The 23014-nt window shown below is 44.7% G+C and overlaps 1 protein-coding gene across 2 annotated transcripts in view; it reads right to left on the bottom strand.

Annotated features, from left to right (window-relative positions):
- Window positions 1-4624: 4624 nt before the first annotated feature.
- Window positions 4625-23014, bottom strand: part of LOC119389982 (syntaxin) — a 28147-nt gene continuing 9757 nt past the window's right edge. Inside the window, exons 5-10 of one of the 2 annotated variants that reach the window (XM_037657468.2) lie at window positions 21663-21736; window positions 20644-20752; window positions 19208-19281; window positions 18201-18338; window positions 17785-17895; window positions 4625-6373 (exon numbers count right to left, since the gene is read on the bottom strand). In XM_037657468.2, the coding sequence (XP_037513396.1) occupies window positions 6290-6373; window positions 17785-17895; window positions 18201-18338; window positions 19208-19281; window positions 20644-20752; window positions 21663-21736 (590 nt within the window). In that variant the 3' untranslated portion in view covers window positions 4625-6289. Of the gene's footprint in view, window positions 6374-12353; window positions 16450-17784; window positions 17896-18200; window positions 18339-19207; window positions 19282-20643; window positions 20753-21662; window positions 21737-23014 lie in introns of those variants that run through there. The other variant, XM_037657470.2, reaches the window with a different exon arrangement.

The following is a 23014-nucleotide window of genomic DNA, read 5'->3' as shown; positions in this document are numbered from 1 at the left end:
CTCGTCCCGTCGCCGAATTCCTTGCCCCGGTATACACAGCATGGCGGTCTGCTGCGAGCATTGGATTTTTGCTGGTTTCACAGTGCGCTTAACTGACTTGACCTTATCGAAAGCGCGTTCAGAACCGGAGGTGGGCATACCTGATATCAGGCACAAAACAAAACCGGGTTATGCGCCGATAGTGTGTAAAGATAGCTCGCACATGGCGTAATACGTGCAACTGATCCCCATGATGGCCCTCCAATATGGCGGCTGAGATGACACCAGTGTAAGCCAGCTTGCACATGACGTCAAGCGTCGTGCCGATTCGCTAAAACGGCGGCCATGATGACGTAAGTGCAAGCTGTCTCTAGGAATCGCATAAAAAGTTGAAAAAAAAAGAGAGCAAGTCCGGTACGTATTAAAGTGTGTTGAGACGTTTTTATTTTCATTTTTTATCGATAATCACTGCGCCGGTGCAACGTTACGTTGATGTGTTGACGCGTGATTATAAGAACATTGCGCACTAACTGCGAAATAGTCGACACACCGCCGATGTTTACTGGAAACACATTTAGACTGAAAGGTGAAATTTAGGCGCAGTGTTCGTTACGAAACAACTTTATTAAAAAAAAAAAAAACAGCGAAAAGTAATAGAAAAGTGTAAGTGCATGGAGTCTGAATTCAATATCTCGAGTCGTGGTTTTCTTTCGCTACCAACAGTTCAGAAGCCTGGCGATCGGCACGAATGACCACCTCTCCGTGATCCAATCTCTTACGCAGCGCGCGATTGGCAACAAGAAAAACTCCACGACTTTTCAACAAGAATGGGGACTATGCCTTCACATATACATGTACCCCCCGCATCAATAGACCAACAATCCTTACGTAATGTAATACCCGTATTGAAACGCCTGTCCGACACCCAATTCCACACAAATGAGAACGGTTCGTGCTCAGGTTATCTCCCGTTATCAATTACGACGAGAACTCGAACTCGATGACTCATTCATTAATGTTTTTTATAACTCCGAAACGCTTGATCGTTATCTAAGTCTACACACAAGTTCGATGTGCGTATAACCGTGCAAGGAATCACAGAAACGGAGAGAGTTGTACGGCACAAGCAGCTATACACATTCAAGAAAGAAAAAATCTGCAATATAAACGGGAAATCGGGAGGCGAGATTGAAAGCGGCGGGCGTTGTATGGATAATCTTCCCTTTTTTTTATTTCAGTGCGACGTCGACGCCGCTGGCAGTATTGGCTTGTTTGTTTTTCTTTTGTTTGCTGAGACGACGGCCGGCCTCGAGCTCCCCGTTGTCGATCGTTCAGGGTTCGAAGGCGGTCAGCGACTGTTATCGCGTGTTTGAAAAGGGGGGGGGGGGGGGAGGGGGGCACCGCATACAGGGTCGGTCGGGTTTTTTTTTTTGAAGGTGAATGGTGGTGGACCGAGAAACGACGCCGCAACGCGCGTTACCTCCCCCCACAGTGGACGCTCGGAATTCCCAGTATAGCACACACTTTACGCACGGTCACGTCTCACAACGGCGACTGATAAACGCACCAGTATTTTAAAAAAAATGTGCCTTTCTATTTTTTTTTTTTCACGTTCCAACGATGCAGCAGTGACGAATATGGAGACGTGTACTGTTGGAGTGAAGTAAGACCTATATTTTTTTACGAACTTATTTTGCGCGCCTCCCCCGAGGAGGTTAAAAAAAATTCTGCAGTGGGAGCTCTCGCATCGCCTTACCGGCAAAAGTGAAGTCGGCGTTTCCCCCAAATAACCGCGGAAACATGCTCTTTTCGGGTGGTGCCCGCTTAGAGATAAAGTGGTCCCGATATATTAATGCAAATTCTAGGTTAATTATAGAATGAAATATCATTGTTCTAGACGGAATTACCATATCGAAATGGGTACTGATGAAGTATACCAAGATTTTGAGGCTTACCAATGAAACCAGTAACACGAAAACACACATTGAGTAGTATCTGCCAGGAAAATATCTGCCATATTAAACTCGTTGGGCGTGCGAGGAAAACGCACCCTTCCCTTCACCGAACGCTAACGTTTCATCGTGCGCCTACTAAAATGGCGGACGCCGTCGCCATCTTTTTCCTTTCTTTTTGGAAGATGGAGGGTGGGGAAGGACGCACGGCTTCGCCCTTCTGGCATAATTTCCACTGCAGCAATTCTTTTTAGACCCCCTTGAGCTCCCCGGATGCGCAGGCTAGTTCGCCTTCCAAAACAAACACCAAAACATTTTTCTCATTTTGGTCACGTTATAAGGACTGCCGGTTAAATGGAGAAAAACAAAATAAAAACAAAACTAGTGATAGTCAAAGTGCCAGATACAGAAAACAAGGTAGTCCGTCGTGCGCGAGTTCGTTAGATGGTATTCTGGAGGCCACACCTGAACTTAAGTAACTTGCGCTAAATAGACCTCGGTGGTGTTCATACGCCCATAGTGTCACCAGGACTCATGCAGCGACTAACAAAAAAAAAAATGAGGCCAAATAAACGGCCAGGCGAGTTTACCTGGTTACCTGCACGACTTGCACCTATCTGATCAGCACCCAATTCTGCCCGTGCGTTGAGTGCGCTACCTGCAATTTCCGAGAGTGCAGTCGCTGTCACCGGTACAACGCACGCTGCGAACGCCGACAGAGGGCGCCGACGACACGAATCACGTACATGAATAGACACACACGCAACCTGGCAGGCACCTCGACACCAGCGTGATTGTTGCCGAAAAAGAAAGAAACGGTACTCCGTCGTCTCACAAGCATCCATTTCCCTCTGTTTCTGACTGTTCTTTTCGGTGTATTGGGGCAGAATTAGGCTGGCAGTCAACATTCCCCATTGTCACCTGTTTCGTGCATGTATGTACAAACCGCCCCGCATCACCGCTTAATGTCGCTACAATCGTCAGCGCTAAAGGACACATACTGGTAGCTGGCCTATGTAAGGCCCCCTGGCTTGAGGATATACGACACGATTCTGTTACCGGAAGGCATCGGAACCGTCGCCACGGAATGGCGGCGAACGAAGCTGTGCTGTCGCCTCCGTGGCTTTAAAGTGGGAACGACAAGCGATAACTTGGTGGTAAACGCTCAATGAAGTTAGTTGCATCGTCCGAACGTCGCTGAATGTCTGTATCGGCATGCACGTTTGCTGCCAAGCCAGCTGCCACGAACTGCAGCACGAAAGCGTAATACACGTCAAAGCACGCGTCGTTGGTCGTTTAGTATTGCTTTTTTTTATCTGTTCTTACGTACGATGCAACAGTAAACGTACATTAAGCGGGTACAAAGAAGTGCTGGAGAGAATGAAAAGAAAGGAATGAGAAGTTATTCTGAGTCAATCGAAATACAAGAGGCAGAGGAGATTCTGCTCCACCCAGAATCGCGTGACCTGTTATCTCCGTGAGCAGCACGAACCTACAGCAGTACATCAAACGAACAGTGGCGTCGTGTTTCCTTTCAGCAGGTTTCTTTTCTTTTGGCGTCAAACAGCAAGCCAACCGCCGATTGACTTACCTGCGTTGGAAATGCGTATTTCATAGCTTGCAAAATAACTAGCTCGTGACGTCACACAGTACACCAACGTGTCACGTGACGACGCGCTACGTGACGTCATAACCCTAGCGTCAACGTGATGTTAGGAGGGGAGCGTTGCTACTCAGCGCAAAATCGTAGTACTTATTAGGCCAGCAGTAATGCACTTAGTTATGGATTTGGTTACATGCCGCAACCAGTAGTACGTTTCCGGCATGACACAAGGCCACACTTCCGGTCCATTACTCGCATTCTGGTCTACTAAACGTCACTGTTTCGTTGACTAAGAGAATGATCGATTGAAGTTGTTAAACGCACTGACGCACGCTCCCGTATTGTTCGCCAAAGCCCTCTGCTGCGCACGGAGATGCAATCCGCTTCGGGGCGACAGCACAGCCGCCACTCACGTTCTTGCCACCTTTCCCACTCCCAACAACGCGGATGTCCACGCCAGATAGGAAAAAAAAAAACAATAGAAGAAAAACACGCTCGCTACAACCCTCTTCTACGCACGAGGAGCACACAGAGAGAAAGACCCGTTAGCCCGATCACACAAAACACAAACAGACTGTATGGGAGACGCATGCGCCAGCGTTTCGTTTGTTGTTCGTCCGCGGACAAGTGAGAAGGAGGGAGAGAAGGAAGGAAATGAGGATGGGGAAAGGGAACACGCTTATTGCCAGCACTTCAGTGAAAAAAATCACAGCGACCGCTATTCGCGCCCACGCCGACCGAGAGAGCGTTTTTAAAACGGCGAGAGCGCGGTCGGGATGTTTGCCTCTACATGTAACACGCGGTGTGGGCTTCGTATACACGGGAATTCGAAAGAAGCTTGAAATTCACGAACCGGCACGATCAGTCGGGGAGGTGTGTCGATCGGAGATTTCATGTCGTATAAGCGATACGACTCGCTTTTCTTGAGACACATACTGATGAAAGCCAGAAGCTGAACCCTACAAAACTATACAGCGAATATATAATTATCGCTTTTTTTTTTGCTTCCTCGACAGATTTCAGGCGATCGGCGCATCGTTTATCCCTTTATATATATATCTAGAGTACTGATATACGATAACAACACAGAAGAGAGATAGAGATAGATAGTGAAACACCAACGGAATTCGCGAATGGCTTGTTACAATGCGTCGGGATTAAATATTTAGAATGAGCACGAACGTGTCGCGGGTAGCCACTATACGTTATAGAAGCCTCGTCTCAAACTACACTTCTGCACATACATCTATGTATATTATATATATATATATATATTCATACTTCCCCATCTTGAATAACAGCGTTTCGGTTCATATGTCTTCAAACGTAAACGGGTGCACAAACAGCGTCAGAAGCGGCAAAGATAGAGAAAACGAAACTATAGCGTAATGCTTCAAATAGATTCAACAGTACACATTTCGCGAGTATAATGCACAGGCTATAAGGTCTGCAGGCCGCTGCCGCCCTTACATATATTTTTTTTTTCTTACACACATATAGGGGATGTCGGTTCAGCCACTTCCGCTTCTCGTTTTTTTTTTTTCTTCTTATACTAACTTCTCGCCACATCTACGAAAGCGTCGGGACGCGCTCACCCCTGAAAGCGACGACACTGACAACTCGACGGCCACAGGTGGCGGACCACCATGGCGGACAAACATTGAAAATAAAAGGCGAGAAACGATGGCGCATACACACACAGGCGCGCACATGCGCGCAATGGCCGAAAAAGGAGCAGATGTATATATATCTACGACAATTCTCACTACCCAATCTCCAACAGTCGTCTTTCTCTCGACCGGGAAACATTTTCTTTCTTTTTGTTTCTCTCTTCTAAACAGCACCTCGCTCCAAATATGTATAAGTATATATATATATGTACTCCTCCGTTTAGCTCTTGCGATCCTTCCACACTACAGTCAAAGCTGCGGGAGTATTACGTGCGCGTGCTGGCTCTTCGTCGAGTGCCATTCCCTATGTCGAGCACGAAAGACGAGGCTGTACCACATGCACACCAAGCAGCTCGTAGGAGTAAGCAAATAGCAGCGACGAAGGCCCCGTTATAAACCAGAAAAACGCGCAGTCTCTATTCCCCCGCACCTCTAGCTGCAGTCCAGAAGAAACGCCTAGTATAACGATGAGGGAGGAAAAAAAACGAAGAAAAAAAAGAAAATAAAGGAAGAGAACCGCGAGTTACTCTCCGTCCGTTCTTCACCGCTACCGCAATTCCGGTGTGACCGGCCTATAAGTATGTACCAGGTGTGTGAGGTGGCGTGGCTGCACCTTATAGACACACCTGGCCCCCGCGGTCCCGTTGCACATTACACAGCACGGGCGATCTAACACGTACGGCCAGAGTTGCCCGCAACACACACACACAGTGCGTAGCGGATTGGAGAACGCGCCGAATGAGCGGAGGAACTCGTGGTAGCTACCGCGTGTAGGGGTGACAGCGGCAGCGCAGTGGCGCACCAAACGGAAGGAACAGCGCGAACTTCGTTGCCGCCGCCAAGTCCTTGTCCTGCTGTCCTTTGTCCTTGCCGTCGCTGGCTGGGAGCTGGGAGGGGTTGCTGTTGTTTGGTGGTGTGGCGGGTCCTCCCCCGATCCTCCTGCTCTCCTCCGCAAGGCTGGGTGGTTCGTCGTCGATTAGGGTGGCCTGCTGCCGCGCGGGCATCTGGGCGGACAGTGCGGCGAGAGCGCTGGAGAAGGTGGGGAAGCGGGGCGCGCTGTTCCTGGCGGCCGGCGGGGCCTGTCCTTAGGACAAGCCCAGCCAGCTGCCCAGTGTGGACACCAGGATGATCACCAGGATCACCACGCAGATCAGGATCATGATCTTCTTCTGCGAATGGGGAAAGAAAAAAAGAGAGCAAACGCGGCGACCACAGACACTCAGGTTGACGCAAAGGCTCCAAGTGTGCACGGTGAGATGGGCGTGGCTATGTGCCTTATTATTCAGTACGAAGTGCTCATCGTTGTACTTTGCTCAAGGTGGTGAATCTATGCAGATTGTATGTATGTATGTATGTATGTATGTATGTATGTATGTATGTATGTATGTATGTATGTATGTATGTATGTATGTATGTATGTATGTATGTATGTATGTATGTATGTATGTATGTATCAACTTTCGTTTTGCTGTATTAGCAGAATTTTATGTCGCACTAATTCCATTTTCAGAAGTAACTTTTAGTATAAAGCTACAAGAAATTGGCTATCTAAAATGATCAAAAACATTCAATGAATTTTTGCAGCAGTAACGCTCCTTGTCGCAATGAAGTCGTTCAACGCGAACCCTCACTCCTCTTATCACGTCCTTTACACGCGCTACTTTTCATACCATTGCACATTTGCACATTGGAATTGTTATCAGCACACACTGCACACATTGCACTCTTCGCAGCGAGAGATTATAATCTTCAGCGGGTGCGGGACAGGACAGGTTGAGCAGCACTACCAGAGTCGACAACACATCGCTGCCCTTGTAAAGCTGGCTTCTCCACTCAGAGACAGCACTCTGCGGAGAAGTATGATTTAAAGGGGACATGTGACACGCTTAGAAGCCGAGCGCAGGCGTGGGCGCGATTCCCTTCAAGGAAAATTTTTTTTCAAGGGAAGCTTGTTACGAGTTACAGGCTTTGGTGGCGGCGTTGTCGTACGCGAAATACCCGGCACCGGCGGCCCTTAAAGTGGCCTTCAGAGATGCGCCTCTCACATGAGTATTTGAATGCGCCGTTTTCCGATAACTGATGCTCACTCGATCGTGGGCTTGTCGGTGATCAGCTGTTCCTGCTATGGCAACCTGATCTTTTATCGAAGTGACTTGTCATTTCACGTTGCAACTTTTCATTGCTGCCTGGATAGGAACGCATGACCCTACGTTCCGGAGCCGAAACGTGGGTCATTAGGCATCATGCCCACACAAATAAATAAATAAATAAATAAATAAATAAATAAATAAATAAATAAATAAATAAATAAATAAATAAATAAATAATCAGGCACGAAAAAAAACCATGCGGTTCCGTATGCATTCGTCTAAGACGACTCGAGGGCGAAAGCCACTTCCGTCTTGTTCTTTTTCTCCTCAGCTTACTGTATTGATTCCCCCCCCCCTCTCCCCTCATACTACGAATCTTTTTGCACCTCGCTTGGTTTTGCGCTGCCTCCGGGATCGGCACACCTTTGACATGGCGAAGATATCGTGTGATGACGCCGGCATGTGACGTCATGTCACGACATCACAAATTTTGACGACCAGTGACGTCATGTGAGATTGAGGTCATGTGGATTTTAGCGTTCCGACAGTACACCAAATCTTTTAAGGCGGATGCCTTATATGTCTCATGAATGCTAGATTTTGCGAGAACTGATGATACTTCGCGAGACTTCACGAATGGTCAAGAATAAGTCAGTGAAAAGTCACGTGATACTCAGCTGAACGTATTTGTACTACACATATATTGAGTTGAGTACCACGTGGCTTTTGAGTGACTTATTTTTTACCATACGTGAAGTCTCGCCAAGTATCGTGAGGTCTTGGTAAATCTCGCAGTGTCTCAGCAGGTTTCGCGAAGTGTCATCAGTTGTCGCAAAATCTCGCATTCATGAGACGTATAAGGCGTCCGCCTTAACACTTTCCTGTCCGCGCCTATACCCATCGGTAGCCCGCTATCGATGGTTTTCAAGTTCAAATTTTGCCGCGCTAGAAGCGCTCACTGACGTTATCCACCGTATAAAGCAAGAACTATTTTTCTAGTTTCGCTTTTTCGTTTACCTTTTCCGCCGCAGTGGGAGCTTTGAAGTGCCTTTTATATCGAGAGGGTCGAACGCTCGTAGACTCAAAAATGGCGTGGACATCGCGCGCACCTGCCTTTCAGAAACGGTAAATTTCGCCGGATTCCGACGAGTCTGATTCATAATTTTTTAGTGACGGCAGCAGCGAAGACTCGGAAGATGATTTCGACTCATCGGACATCAGCATAGACAGCGAAAGTGGGTAGAACAGCCGTAGAACGTCAACAGGTATCCGCCGGTAACTTTCGTTTTTATCTCTGAACAGAGTGGTCGCTGCCGCACTCGTTCTAAATATATCCGGCGTGTTCTCAAGGTCACAGCTCTTATCTGCAGGGTGTCAACACTGTTTAGGCGTGACCGCTCGCCGGCGGCTGCTGAACGAGTGGATCTTAGCGCAAGAAGGCGACCCGCAGTGTACTTCGGCATTGCGCTCCGTAGTGCCGCGCGGCGTTTCGTCTGACCCGTCGATTTGTTCGTGCCGTTGTTTACTTGAGAAATAGTCGCAGAGGTGTGAAACACAACTAATGAATATGCATGAATGCATAGTTTTTAGCCAAAAATAGAACAGAAAACGAATTTTTTCTGCAAGACATGCTGAACCTGTGCTTCACCGCATCACGTAACTGCATTGCTCGGTAGCACTGTAGGCACTTGGACTAACGTTTTCTTTTGTATCTAAATAACGGTTACAGATGGAATGCTTATATTTTCAGGGATATTGGGCATGGCACTTTTGGTCAAAATGTACATTTCGAAATTTTGTTATGTTCACTTGGTGCAATGCAGAATTGATGTTTTATGTATAGATGTTAAAAATCTTCCTATTAACATTTTTTTTAGAATACTTTAGTAATGTTTGCTTTATATTTAACACCATTAGGAAGCGCGTTCCTCGTTCTACAAATTCGCACCATATATTGTAATATATATAATCTTGTGTGGCAGTAGCAAAATTGTATACTAGAGTACCCAAAAATGGCCTATTTTCCCGCGGACAGGAAAATGTTAAAAAGATTTGGTACGCATGTTTGTAGCAGCCATGTCTACAGCGAAGTGGTTGGTAGGTGAGGCCTCCTCAAGGGTGTACAGCACGACGGTAACAACAGGGACGACAGATGGTGAGAAAGACTCAGTGTGGACGAGCGCTGACTTCCAACAGAAACTTGTTAGCGAAAAAATTTAAATATGTACAAAGTGAAGGCGAGGCACTGGTCACCATGAACCAGATGAAACGAAGGGAGAAAGAGCTAAAAGAAAAAGATTAAACTCCGTAAGACAAGCATTGCTGAAATCAGCACTATCTTGCAGTGTCCACGTGCGATTCTCAAGAAACCAGAGCTCATGTCGCCGGAGGCGAGGGATCGCGTTATGTTCGCGTTACGAAACCGCAGTGGTGGTTAAAGAGCGTTCACCCCCAGTGCAGGAGGTACCGAGTTCGATTACCAGTGGCGCTGGCCACCCACCGAATTCTGTAAAGGACAGAGGGTCCCTTACCTGGCGTTTAGTAGTGTGTGGCTACTTATCCCAATATGGCGGCCTCTTTTTCCCCTTCCCTTAATGGTTTACATAGATTACCCTTTCCTGACATCAAGGAGCTCAAACAAGTGTCAGCCCCGCCTCCTCTTTTTAGGGGCGAGGCTCCTTAGGGTGTGGGTCGTTCCCTCCTCTGTAGTAGTATGTAGCCACCTCGACCTATCGGCAACGGGCGAGCGCCGATCGGAACCTGACGCGGCAGCTCACCAAAAGAGTCACCACCTATATTTTACAGAAAAGAGTGGCCGTAAATTATTAATTCAGCTTAGCCCAAATAACTCTCTTTAGCGGCTCTTTATAACGTCAGTGCTAGGCCACCCATTGCAGGTAACATGCTTGTTTATCGGATTTTTTAAAACCAAAAGGCCCACAATTTACGGTTCATACAAACTCTACGCTGTTGCGGCACATCTGCTCATTGGAGCGTCAATGAAGCCCTCTGGAAAACTGCGAATATTACATGTAAATATTACATGCAAATGCTAAGTAGTCATACAGTGATCCATATGAAAAAAAAGGGCAGAGTCACTCTAACATAACCATAGGTCGGCAAAAAATGTGGAGCTCACTCAGACTCACTCATGTAACATATTTTGCCCTTAGTGCTCACTCGGACTCAGACTCACCACAATTTTCCTCAACCGGGCTCACTCGCACTCAGACTCACTAAAATTTTTCTCGACCGGTCTCACTTGGTCTCAAACTCACCTAATTATTACTCACTCGTACTCGCTCATTCAGACTGACGGCTTGATCTGAGTCTGAGTGAGTCGACTCATGAGTCCATTAGCGTATAATAAGCTTTTCTGGTCAGGATGTCAATGCACTTGAACGCCCATATCTCGCATAATCGGTGCTCTTCGATGCGCATTTTGATCTGGCACCTTCACATAAGAGTTATTAGTGATTGCAATCCAGTAAGGACACTTGTATTGAAAGATATGACTCACACAAGATATTTTTATGAAGAACTTCCTTTGAAAAGTATTACGGGGGAGGGGAGGGCAACGCACGCATGTGATTAATAAATATTGAGCTGGCGTATGAACTCTAGTGCGTTGAAGCCTCTGTGAGTAGAAGTGAGTATCAACGTGAGCCGTCATAAGGCTGATAGTAATGCTGAAGTTGAGTAGTTATCACCATAGTTCGGCAAAAAAATTTGGAGCTCACTCAGACTCACTCAAGAAATATATCTTGTGCTTAGGGCTCACTCGGACTCAGACTCACCAAAATTTTCCTCAACCGGGCTCACTTGGACTCAGACTCACTAAAATTTTTCTCAACCGAACTCACTCGGACTCAAGCTCACCAAAATATTACTCGCCTGGGCTCACTCCTAAGACTCACGGCTCAATCTGAGTCCGAGTGAGTCGATTCATGAGTGAGTTTGCCGACCTATGAACATAACTTTACGAGTTTCCTTCATTCCGTCGATGTAAATTCTATTCGCACAAGAAAAATGAAAAGAATTAAAGGGTTCATTTTTTTTGTTAGTTGAAGCCACGTGATCATCAACGGCCAATGATAATTGGGTCTGGGAGTGCAAATCAAAAACGACTCTTTTTAAAATTAAAATGCAGAAGAATAAGAAAAATGACCATCGATGAAAAGTGAACTTGCCATCAGTGAAACTTGACTTGAATTTTCTGAATTAAACGTGCGATACTCTACAAACTCAGCTTAAAGCAGCAGCTGTCCTCCCTCCAGTTTCTTGAGCATTTGCGAGTGTATAAGACGTAGGTTTGTAAGCATTAAGCAGTGCCATTCATAACCTTGGCAGTGGTCGTTCAGTGGTCTTTAAAGGATCCCTAAACAACCTCCGATACTTTTTTAACATTTAACGTAAACGCGCGCATCGAGTTTAAAATGCCTTCATGATCAACTATGCCAAACGCAGCAGAGCTACGAGCCGAGGGCGCACAAAAAAAAAAAAAAAAGAAACCCTGTCCTCTCCTGGCCTTTCGGTATCTTCAGCGTTGGCCCTGACGTCACCACTCGCATCTGGTAATGTCAGCAACAAAAAGAACCTGTTTGCCTGCTTGCAGGTACGCATGCTCGCCATTCTTCCTTGCATGGTGAGGACCACTCTGCTAGGAGGAGAGACGAGCCGACGAACGGAGCGTAGCGAATGAAAGAGCAAAGCGAGCGAGGGCCACTTCTGGAACATCGAACGCGTGCAACTCTTCTGTTACGGCACCGTTTCGAGAAATTCTCGCGGCTACGTGTTTGTTAGAGACTCGTCCACTACCGCAACACTGCAACTAACTTTCAATCTTTGGGCGGTTGAGGGGCCCTTTAAACTCCAGATATTGTGCAGCATACGTGAACTTCAGCACCGGTGTTTGGCTAAGCCAATGGGCTGCTAGAATTTGCACAGGAACTCCTCAAGAGGTATTCCTAAAGAGATAGTCCAGAGAGAACTGAAAACATACTGAAAGAAAAACACAAAAACAAGTGGAAGAAACATAAAGGCACAGAAAACAACCAAATAAAATGTATATATACTGTATTTATATATATGCACATATATTTTTCTTCTGGCACACAAATAGCTATTACCGACAGCCTAGACGAGAAATTGACACAAAAAAAGAAAGAAAGACTTCTCGGCAAAGGAACAGACACAGCAACCAACACACACTAAAAGTTTCAAAAAAATACAGCAATTGTTTTTCCTTAAAAGAAAACAAGGGTAAGCAAAGTCACTAGGTCACATCGATTGGTCACAAGTCTGAGTACAGTAGCAATTTTCACATTGCTAGCCAAGCAGCAGCCAAGCCATATGTCATGTAACTAGTACTTCCACCAAAGAGAGGCCTGTGCCATTGACGCAACGCTATAGTTTATCTAGATTTATGTTTTCACAAACGGCAGAAAGAACGCAACTGGGATGACAGCTAGAATTCTCAACAAGCAGGTACATCAAGCAATTATCGTCTCCCCTTTCACGAGCAAACGTGCATTTCATGCAAAGGCACAGTGATTACACAAGCTTCAACTACCCTGCATTCCTAAGGAATCGCAGATATTCAGACGAGTTGTCAGGCACTGCAGAACCAGAGTGTCCGGCACTAAGTGAATGCCACTAAGCCATGCACAAGATTTTGCAAGTGCATAATGCCTGCTCGTCTTAATCCCCCACAACTGAGATGGCCAACCTCATGCGCTTGTTAATGTCCTGCTGAAGTCTAAGCAAGGAAGAGCAATAACATCCGCAAGTGTTCAGACACGTATGAGAGGCTGATGACCATGGCCGTATTCTGCGTTGACACGCAAAGTTTCCTTTCAGCGTTTTGCAGGCGTCTCTGTCAATGACAACACGTGTGCAAGAATTTTGCTCAAACGGTCAACACTCGAATCTCACAAGCAGTGAATGGCTAGAACACCGTTCAAGGAACTCAACTAATGACGTTCCCTCTTTTGCAGCGAGGCCAAAAGTAACTCTGCACCTGAAATTACTTCGTTCAACTATCATGCAGTAGTTAGCAGTTTTGCATCATGCATAATGCCCGACATGCTAAGAAATCCAGACCATGTTACGCGAAAAGGTTTAGATTTTTTTTTCAAGGGTCCTTTCAAACAGTATAAAAACAAAAAGCAACAGAAAAACAGCCCACTAACCCGCACCATGTGGATAATTTGTGAAGAGAAGCGACGACACTGAAAGCACCGGCACACTGCAGCCAACATGAAGGAGTGTGCACTAAATAACAAATGAATTGAGAACAACACACTTTGATGTAGACTCCAAATATAGCTACACAAAACAAGATTTGTTCATAATGGCAGTGCCAAAGATCACCAAAACATTTTTTTTTGTGTGTGTGTTTGAGTGTGTCCACAGAACGTGTCAGCACTGTAGCAATGAGCACCCGTACCTTAGCCACACTATACACCCACTTTACAATTGGGTTTAAATCGTTTGGAAGACGGCACAGATGACAGCACCTTCCCTATACATAGAGCACCATCTCACAAGTTGTAATACATGAAGCACAAGCAAACAAAACAAAGAAAAAAAAAAACAAGTGAGAAACCCAAAAATTAACACTAGAGTTGAAACAATTACAAAATAAGAGATACAGTGATGAAACAAAAATTAGAATATTGGCTCTCTACGATCGGTGTCAATCTGAAAACAAAAACCTGCTCACAAAGCATGTGGCCACGAGACCCACGCATTGGAATCATGACAGAAAACTGCAGAGTAACATAAAAAAAGAAAGAACACAAACACAAAAAGCCTGGCCGTTTGTGAACCTTGCATTGCGACTAGTAAGTGGCGGCGCCTCCTAAAGCTTCAAGCCAAGCCTCCCAGAACCACAAAGGACACATCTTTGTTTTTACCATGCGTCTCGAAAAATGCTGTGCTAAACGCTGTGCATAGATAGGAACATAAAGCATGTCTGCAAGCAAATGTCTCAGGCTTGCTTTGCCAGCAAGCCATCCCTTGCAAACCATACATGCAAAGATTGAAGAACTAGTGTTGCCTACTGAGAAATGTGGCGTTGCAGCCAAATTTTAGTAGCTTAACTACATTAAAACTGCAGGGAAGATGAATACGCGAAATGTGCCTCTCATTCTTGGTTGGCATGCTACTTTTTTCCCCAGCTCCATTACGTTGTCGAAAGGGTACCTATAGTTAGGTAGAACTTAAGAAGGCAGGACAGGCGCCGCCCAGATGACTGAAACGCGGCAGCCAACTGCCTCCGCAAATAAAGACACAGTCTTGCTAATGTACTTGGCAATGTTTCCTGATGGCGGAGTCACCGAAAGACCGGCTTATGATGTCAGTATAGAACGCGCGCTCATTGGCGCAGGCTTGCATGCATCCGCCATCAAGGTGGAAATGCTACTGAATTCTAAAGTTGTACCCGACTATAGCAATGTATTTATTAATTGAATTGCACAATGCCTGCCCACTTTCTTTTAAACGACCTTACTCGTTTACCTCCTGCAGAACGCTGATGTGCTTCATGCTAAGACTGGCACATGCAATTATAAAGCCTACGCGTGCGCAATGCCATTATTTTCTTAAATTGGGAAGGTCTTTTTCATGTCAAGTTAGTGCTCTTTAGTTTCTGTGTTAATTATAATTCACAATAGCTAGCTTAGATTTCACTCATGCTTATTGCACTGTAGTTAAATTTTTGGCGAGTTTACGTACAAGTTACGTGCAAATGAACTGCATACAGCCAATCGAAGGTCACACTTCAACCAATGATGGTTCATCTAGACTTCAGTCAGGCATACAGTTGTGAAACTTGCTCTGTAAGTTTGCAAGAAACAAATATGACGCAATTGGAAAGCTGAACCTAAACTAATGCCTCGCTATAATGTATCAACAAAATATGAAGTGACAAGCTAAAGGTGCAGAAAAATGAGAAAAGATTTCCATAATACACTCCGTTCAGATGTTTGTTTCGTGCTTTCAATAGGAAAAGCATAAAAGACATCATGCACCGCACTCTTGTTTCTCTCATCTCATGTTTCGTCACCTTCCTAACACCACCTCGCGAACAATTAAAAAAGGATCCACAATGCGTGCACATACACGTGCCCACTCTATAAGATTACACATATGATCAGCGCTGCAGAACATCATTCAAAGCAAGAACACACATTTCTTCTCGGTGCACCACTGGTGTCGTGCGGCTCCCCTTAGCAGTGGGTGAAAGCAGCCAACTGGACACATACTAAATGGTTCATTGTTGTGCAAGCAGCAGGTAAAGCTGGCCTCCCCTTTTTGATTTAGGCTCTGTCTCACACAGCGCTGTTCACATTCATACTGTTCCTAATCTCACATAATCTGCAGCAAACTCTTCATTGTGCCTACAAAGTGCCAACTCATGTATAATTGAATGTTCCTCTACTAAACGATTCATTGAACTTCAGAAAGCAAGTGCTGAGCACCTCAGCCAAGGCAGCCGCTGTGCTTGCATAACACTCTGCAGCGGCTGTAAGACTTCGAGTTATACGAGAAGGGATTGCTTGTGCTTACAGAAAAGCACCAGAGCATATATGCATTTCACAAGCACCTCCTCCTTACTTAACAATGGCTGAGGAGCATTACGCTAAAGCATTACGCTACTTCGGACAAGAGTTGACTTCGTCCTATGCCCCCCTACTAGAGTCGAGTCCTGCCTGCGAATAATACCGGGATAACTGAATTACGCGGCACACCACTAAAGAAAAGGAAGGCAACTGCTTACACACCCAAGCTTGGTCAAACGAAAGAAACCAAGGAACATCGAGTAACTGAAGAAAAAAAAAAAGAGATACAACCAAAATGTCGTTCAGCAATTAGCGCGGGTAGCCAAACACTCGAGGCGGCATGCACGTTTGTCGCTGGGTGTGAAGAATGTGCTGTGCCTGGAAGAGGAGGGAGGGAAGGACAGCCGCGAAGAACGGGGGACGTGTTTCGCGTCGTCGTCAGCGTCTGTGTGCGCACGCTCAAACACGGCGTAGCCTTCCTCATTTTTTCTTGTTCCAGGTTCTTCTGGTCCCTCACGACAATTGCACGGCAAGGATTATGATTATAATGATGAGTATCACAGCCACGATGGAGATTATAATGATGCACTTCTGGAGAGTGCAAAAACAGACGACATCGTCGTTTCGTTGTGGAGAATCGATCGGGCAATGTGGAAAGTCGTGGGAAAACAAATAAAAACGGGGCGGGGTTGGGGTGGGTTGTAGAGTGCAAGGAAGTGTGGGGAGGGTGAAAAAAAAGAAAGAAACAAAAATATAAAAAGTAAGTAACAAACTTAAAATGCTCAAAGAACACAAAGCCAAATATAACGAACACCAAGTAAACTGATAGAAATCAGCACAACATATGAATGAGCATGCACATGCTTAACGATAGGAGAACCCCATTTCCCTTTAGCTGTTTAGCCAATAAAGTGCTCTAGGTATCTTATAGTACTTCAAATTTCTGCGCATGAAGTGTGACAAGCTGCCTACATTCAAGATGAAATGCCTACATTCAATAATAATAATAATAATAATAATAATAATATAATAATAATAATAATAATAATAATAATAATAATAATAATAATAATAATAATAACAACAACAACAACAACACATGGAATTAGCTGAAAATCATGGAAATATACAGGTACATACGCCTGCTACAAAAAAAGACATTTCCATTTGTCAATTAAATAAAAGAATGAAAAAAACTGTGTGCCTGTTCAAAGACAATGGTTCACATTGAGGCACACCCGGTTTAATAAAATGAAAAAGAAAAAGCATCTGCCTTTTTAATAACCATGCCAGAGAAACGCTTCACAATATTTGTCTCATCTGACGTAAGCAGGAAGCACAACTGCTATGTTTTTCTTGAGCTCCATATTTCGAAATCAAATTGCTAAAAGCGAGAAACACTGATGAATACCACTTTTCTGCAGTCCTTCCTATGTTCACTTTAAAAGGTCAACAATGTCTCGCCTGCACTTTTCGAGACTAATGAAACTTAACAGGTTTTAACTGACCCCAGAGATCTACGCATTGTCATTAGGGGAGCTTCACTTGACAGTGTGCTACTTAGAGCTGCAACCATTTAGTCCAGTTTTGAAAGCTCTCTAAACAACAGATGCAACAAGAATAGAAGAAAAAGGAAATAATAATTGTAATAAAGGAACAGTATTTGTGACATCTGCCTTTGAAAGGGTCAACATACATGCATATCCCCCTACGATGGTCTGTATGCATTACACAGTATATTCTGTGAGCCAGACAGAGGAATTCAAGTCTCTTTCTAATGACGAATGAAGATTTGTGAAATTTGCTTTAGATAAAATGACTGCTGCTCATATAGCATTGCATCCGCCTTGAGTGCGTCTAGGAATGAAGTGTTATTGCTGATATACGCCTGCATACCGGGGACTGAAAGAAGCACACCAAACTCACCCTTCGGGCCTTGCTTTGGTAGACGAGTGCTTTTTTGGTATCCTGCTTGGCAGTCTCGATGTAGTCCCGTGCGTGCTCTACGTGGTATTCAATCCTGTCGATCATCTCTCCCTGTAAGATGGCACGAGTGCACGTCAGGGAGACAAAAGAATCACTACCAAATGCCCTCTCTGAAGGTGTGAGTGTGACTGTCACGAAGCGAATTACTGGCACCCAAAAGAATTGGCTAAGGTCCAATGCATTGTTAGTCTCCGTAATGGTGCGTGCCATAGAAACTCTGCCTTTTTAAAGTTTTGCGAGATATATAGGCCCGCTGGACAGGCAATTTATACTTCTGTTGGGCTTTCCGACTGCGCCTGGAAAGCCCCAGTACAATGCTGCCCAATAAGCAAGATGTTCGTGCCCTGCGTACATACCTGGCTCTCGACGAGCATGGCCATGTCCATGAACATGTCATGTAGCTCCCGAATGCTCGTCTCCAGCTTGATGATGTCTGCATGACGGGCCTCGATGTCTGCCAGGGTCTGCTTTGCCTGCTGCGTCTCCATGATGATCTAGTCAAGAGGGAAAGGACAGCACCACAGGCCAATCAGCTTACGCATGAAGGCACTGCTTGCAAGAAGTGCTGCAGTTTCACACGACTCGTATGCCTATCAATAGTGGTAAGGAGAATGTTTAAACACTGGGAGGCAAAGATGCTACAAATCTGTAGATCTTACCAAAAGCTCATCCACAGTGGTGATTGACAGGGGTTGCCTAACAGATTCTGGTTGGTGGCCAGGAAGGGATTCACGGTGACCGATGTTACCGGCTGGTGCTACCTGACACGGCGGCTTATGCCACCATTACCTGGTAAATAAGCAGCTGTCCCGTTCCCACAGATCTGATTGGTTCTGAGGTTTGCGAGTGAGAAAGTGAGGAGCTAGTGAGTGACACAAAAAAAGTCACTTTTTGATCAAAGCAACCAACTTCTCACACGACTGCTGAAAGTCGCCAGTATGAATGAGTCTTAACAGTGATAAGTCTGAAAACTACTGTTGGTCTGATCATAGACTCAAGTGGCCAAGACAGTGAGAAGTGATGATAAAACTAACTGATAATTTTTTGTCATATTTATGCACGATGTTTAGTTACGTGTGTCAATGCATGCACTAAAGGCACAGCTGCAAAATGACACTGTGCGCATTCCTTCATTTTGTTAAAATTCTCTACCTTTAGCAATCATTCACACAAGCACACACACAAATAAATATATATGCTACATTAGCTGCATCTAATGAGATTCAATCACATCATAACTCGACCCTTAGGTGGCATTTTCATGACGCTAAGTGAACTTTACTTTCCCAGTAAGTTTCACTTAATAAAAGGGAATGAAATACTTGTCACTGCGGCCTATCACTCAAACCACATCAACACTTACTCCTTGTGTAAAGATGGCAGGGTTCCCGCTCTCCAACATCTCTTCAAGCTCTTCGTTGGTTGTCATACGCCCAGCTGCAGAAAACAAAGCATACACAGCGTGGTCGTACACTACAGTAGCAGAAGCCTACGACAGTTTGACACTGACAACTACACGCCACAAGCACAAGTCAGAAGCTGGAAAACTAAGCCTGCGAAAAAGCAAGACATTCGCCCCCGGCATAAAATTAAAATGTGTGCAAAGCAAGGCAACCTGAAACCTCTGCACTCCAACGTTCAACAAGAGAAAAAGAAAAGAGGGATAACATGCTTTATGCGAAGAGTGGTCAGACTGGATCACAAGCCACACGTGTTTTTCACATCAGTGTAGGCAGGCTGGGCCATCGGGCAGTAATTGCCCAGTCCAAATGAACCAATCTACATTCAACATTGTAATGGTTCTTGGAGAAACAGATAGAAGCTCTCCATGAACATGGACAACAGCTCTAAGTTGGACGCAATCCCAGTGCACAGATAGCCTAGCATAACATAGAACACATGGTCAAGAACTCACCTCATTGATACAGTGCGAGCCTATAACAACAAAACACGATAATCCAAGCTTTCCAAGATCTTTTCTCAACAGACCATTACACTTTCCATTTCTAAAGATCACTGCTCAATGTTGTGGCCAAATAAAATACATTCTTTGCCAGCTTCTATGCTCAACTGTGCAAAGCAGTGCTCTAGCTGTTTCTTTGTATATTAAATGCAGCGATTCAAGCAACCTGAAGATGCTACAGGTATTTAGCTAAAGCAAAATTGGGTAGTTCAGAACTTTTTTAATGCTACAGGAGCACAATTAAGTGAATGAATAAATAAAGAAATCATTGTGGCCTTGAGGCATTAATCAATTAGACTGACCAGATATGTTTTAGCAAACAAGGAGCTAGGCCTCTGAAAAGAAGCCCTAGAAATTCTATCTCACAAATGGCCCATAGGGCACATAAAACACACATTTTCAACTATAAATACCTACTCGTTGAAGAATTTCGAAGAGCCGTGAGCGAAAATGACCTGAGAATGGTTGTAATCCTTATAAGGCCACCTTACACTAATAGCGATTGTGATGGCTCTTGGCAGTCTGAGTTTTTGACAAGCTCAAGGTCTGCATGAACACTGCAGTAGACTGCGAAATCGAGTTTGTCCTCCCGACGTGACCATGTAAATGGGTTAGTGAATGCAAAAATGCTAATCGGATAACCTTTTACACAGACAACATAAAAAAATGTTTAGGAACTGACAAGCCCCGTAATTATCACTATAAACGAATGAACAACTTTGCCAGCAATTTCTTGAAGACAAGCCAAAGCCCCACTTCCAGGTCTGGTACCATTTGGGAATCAGCACACTCCCCATTCTTTGAAAATCATGCAGACAACAAGGGGTGGCACTTACTGATTTCTAGTTGCCGCTGAATGCGGGCCTTGCACCGCTCCCTGTAATCTGTTTGGGTTTTGTTGTAGTCTGTCATCACTTCCACGAACTTCTGAGACAGCATTGAATGCTGCATGTCGAAAAGCAGAAAGGGACATGGGGGTTACGAGACGGTGGAGAGAAAAGAAAAAAAAAGAAAAAAAAAGAAAAAAGAGGCCAACAGTAAGTTCAGCACTAGCTACAGGCAAAGCAGCATTCAAAATTTTACAGGATCGTCTAGTCGGCTCACTGAGGGCATTCACTTATGCCCACGCGATGAACATCTAATGGCTTGAAAATACAAACAGCCAACGCTGGTGCCAAAAATTGTTTCCCGTCAGTGCACCTGTGTATGTTGCCCTCTTGTTTAACCTGCCCTTAGGTTTTTCAAGTGTTTGATGTCCACAATAACTACCAAACTATATACTAGCTGTATATGAAGTCATTATAGAGACATGACACTCGACTGATAGCACAAAGTCATGTCGACATGCAAGCTGAAATAGAGAGGCCTCCTGTGATGCTTGCACAAATGAAAGCGTCAAACAGTTGTCGATACCAGGATGAATACCATGACTCTGAAGAGCTCACCTTTATGCTAGCAGTATGTTCTTACACTTTTGCTGGTGATGCAATGTTAGGCACATCGATAAAATGTTAGGCACATTGATAATAAAACACTGTTGGCTCTGCACTTTAGCACCATAAGGTCTTATCAAAATATTTTTAGACGTAAAAGTGCAACAGGCTGAACTTGCCTAGCACACAAAGTATCACAATGCTACTAAAGGCATTGGGACACTAATTGCATCAATGCAATGAAAAACTTGCTATATTTAGATACTATCAGTAACAGCGTAACATTTGCGAGTTTAAAACTGTGCTTCTGGAAATCCACTCTGCATGTTTACCACAATGGAATAACGCTTCTTCCTCCTTCAAAGTTATGTGGCACAGTGATGCAAGCTCAGAATAGGCATCGCACGCCCTTGGCGACTTACCTGTGTTTTGCGTATCCTGAAGTCTGCGGACATCATCTGCGTCTGTTCCAATTGTTCAATGTTCTGCTCCATGACTGCAAATAGGATTGAGAGAAAAAAGAATTAGGGAAATAAAAATTGACGATGAACATCATTCTGTAAAATATTTTGCATGACAGCAGGATTTAGAAAGCATGTGCTATAAATGAGAGTATATCCAGCAAAACACAGAAATTACTTAACAGAACAACTACAGAGGTTAACCAGCACTGAGGCTGGTTACTATATTTGGTTATTTCAAATTATAGGTGGGTTTTTAAGCAAATTGAACCACCCTTATGGTTACAGAACTGTCGATTCTATTTGAAGATGGCCTTATCCTAATATGGTTAAAAAAGAAATGCCAGAGTTGTCCTTTAACAACCAATGCTGTCATGATCCCCAAGTAGGAGGACAAATTTGTTTTATATCTCCTTCTATAAAATTTTCATAAGAAGAAAAAAGAGAGCAGTTAATGACAAGCATCGCTAGAAGTTAAATGGGCCCCGCACCCTAAATTACACATGCCGTTTTTATCGGCTGTTTGCTTGGTATGGGTTTAGATGACTGCTATGGCACCAGTAAAATTGGCGAGAGTAAAGCGTTTAATATTTTAATTTGTTTCCGAAGTGGGTTTCCACACCAACTGCAGCATCGTACATCAATTTCTGCTGCCGGAAATGAGGTATCGCTCAGCTTATGTTGTTTTTGATTGGCTGGAAATAAAGAATAGATTGTGCACGCTTGTGATGTACTTACTGTGAGGATTTTGACAAATTGTGCTGTGTTTAATACTTGTTAGAGCAGCGAAAAAGACTCCAATTTGTGCATCAATTTCAATTTTTGTGCAACTATGACACCGGTAGCGCTGTCGAATGATCTATGCAAAGTGCAGCCTTCATCAATGCACCGTACTTTGTAGTTCAGCATCAGGGGCAAAACCATTCATCCCTCTATGGCAAAATCCAGAATTTCCCCGCTGTAGGTGTTACAGTTTTTACCTGCCAGCATTATTTTATGTTCAGTCAGCATGAGTGTGCGCGTGTTCCTCATTCCACTACATTCCATTCCGCGCTCCTGCACGGCCCTCGTCGCTGTCGTCTTCGTGTGGCATGGTTCTTGGTGGTGTCCCTGGAACTTTTTATAGCGACGTGTCTTCGTACGTAACAATGCATAGGGTGTCATTTCCTCGTGGGAGCTTGCGTTCAATGTCCACCCAGTCGGAGCAGCTCTTTGTTTCCAACACATTTTGACCCCTTATTTGTCAACATAGAGTCGTCTGCTAAATTAGGCAACACTGAATCTGTCAGAAAGTGCAGCGCCCGCCTGCTGCA

The sequence above is a fragment of the Rhipicephalus sanguineus genome, chromosome 4, assembly GCF_013339695.2.
Source record: "Rhipicephalus sanguineus isolate Rsan-2018 chromosome 4, BIME_Rsan_1.4, whole genome shotgun sequence".
Taxonomy (NCBI): Eukaryota; Metazoa; Arthropoda; class Arachnida; order Ixodida; family Ixodidae; genus Rhipicephalus; species Rhipicephalus sanguineus.
Note: the sequence above shows the minus strand (reverse complement) of the source record. Positions and strands in the feature narration are given on the sequence as shown.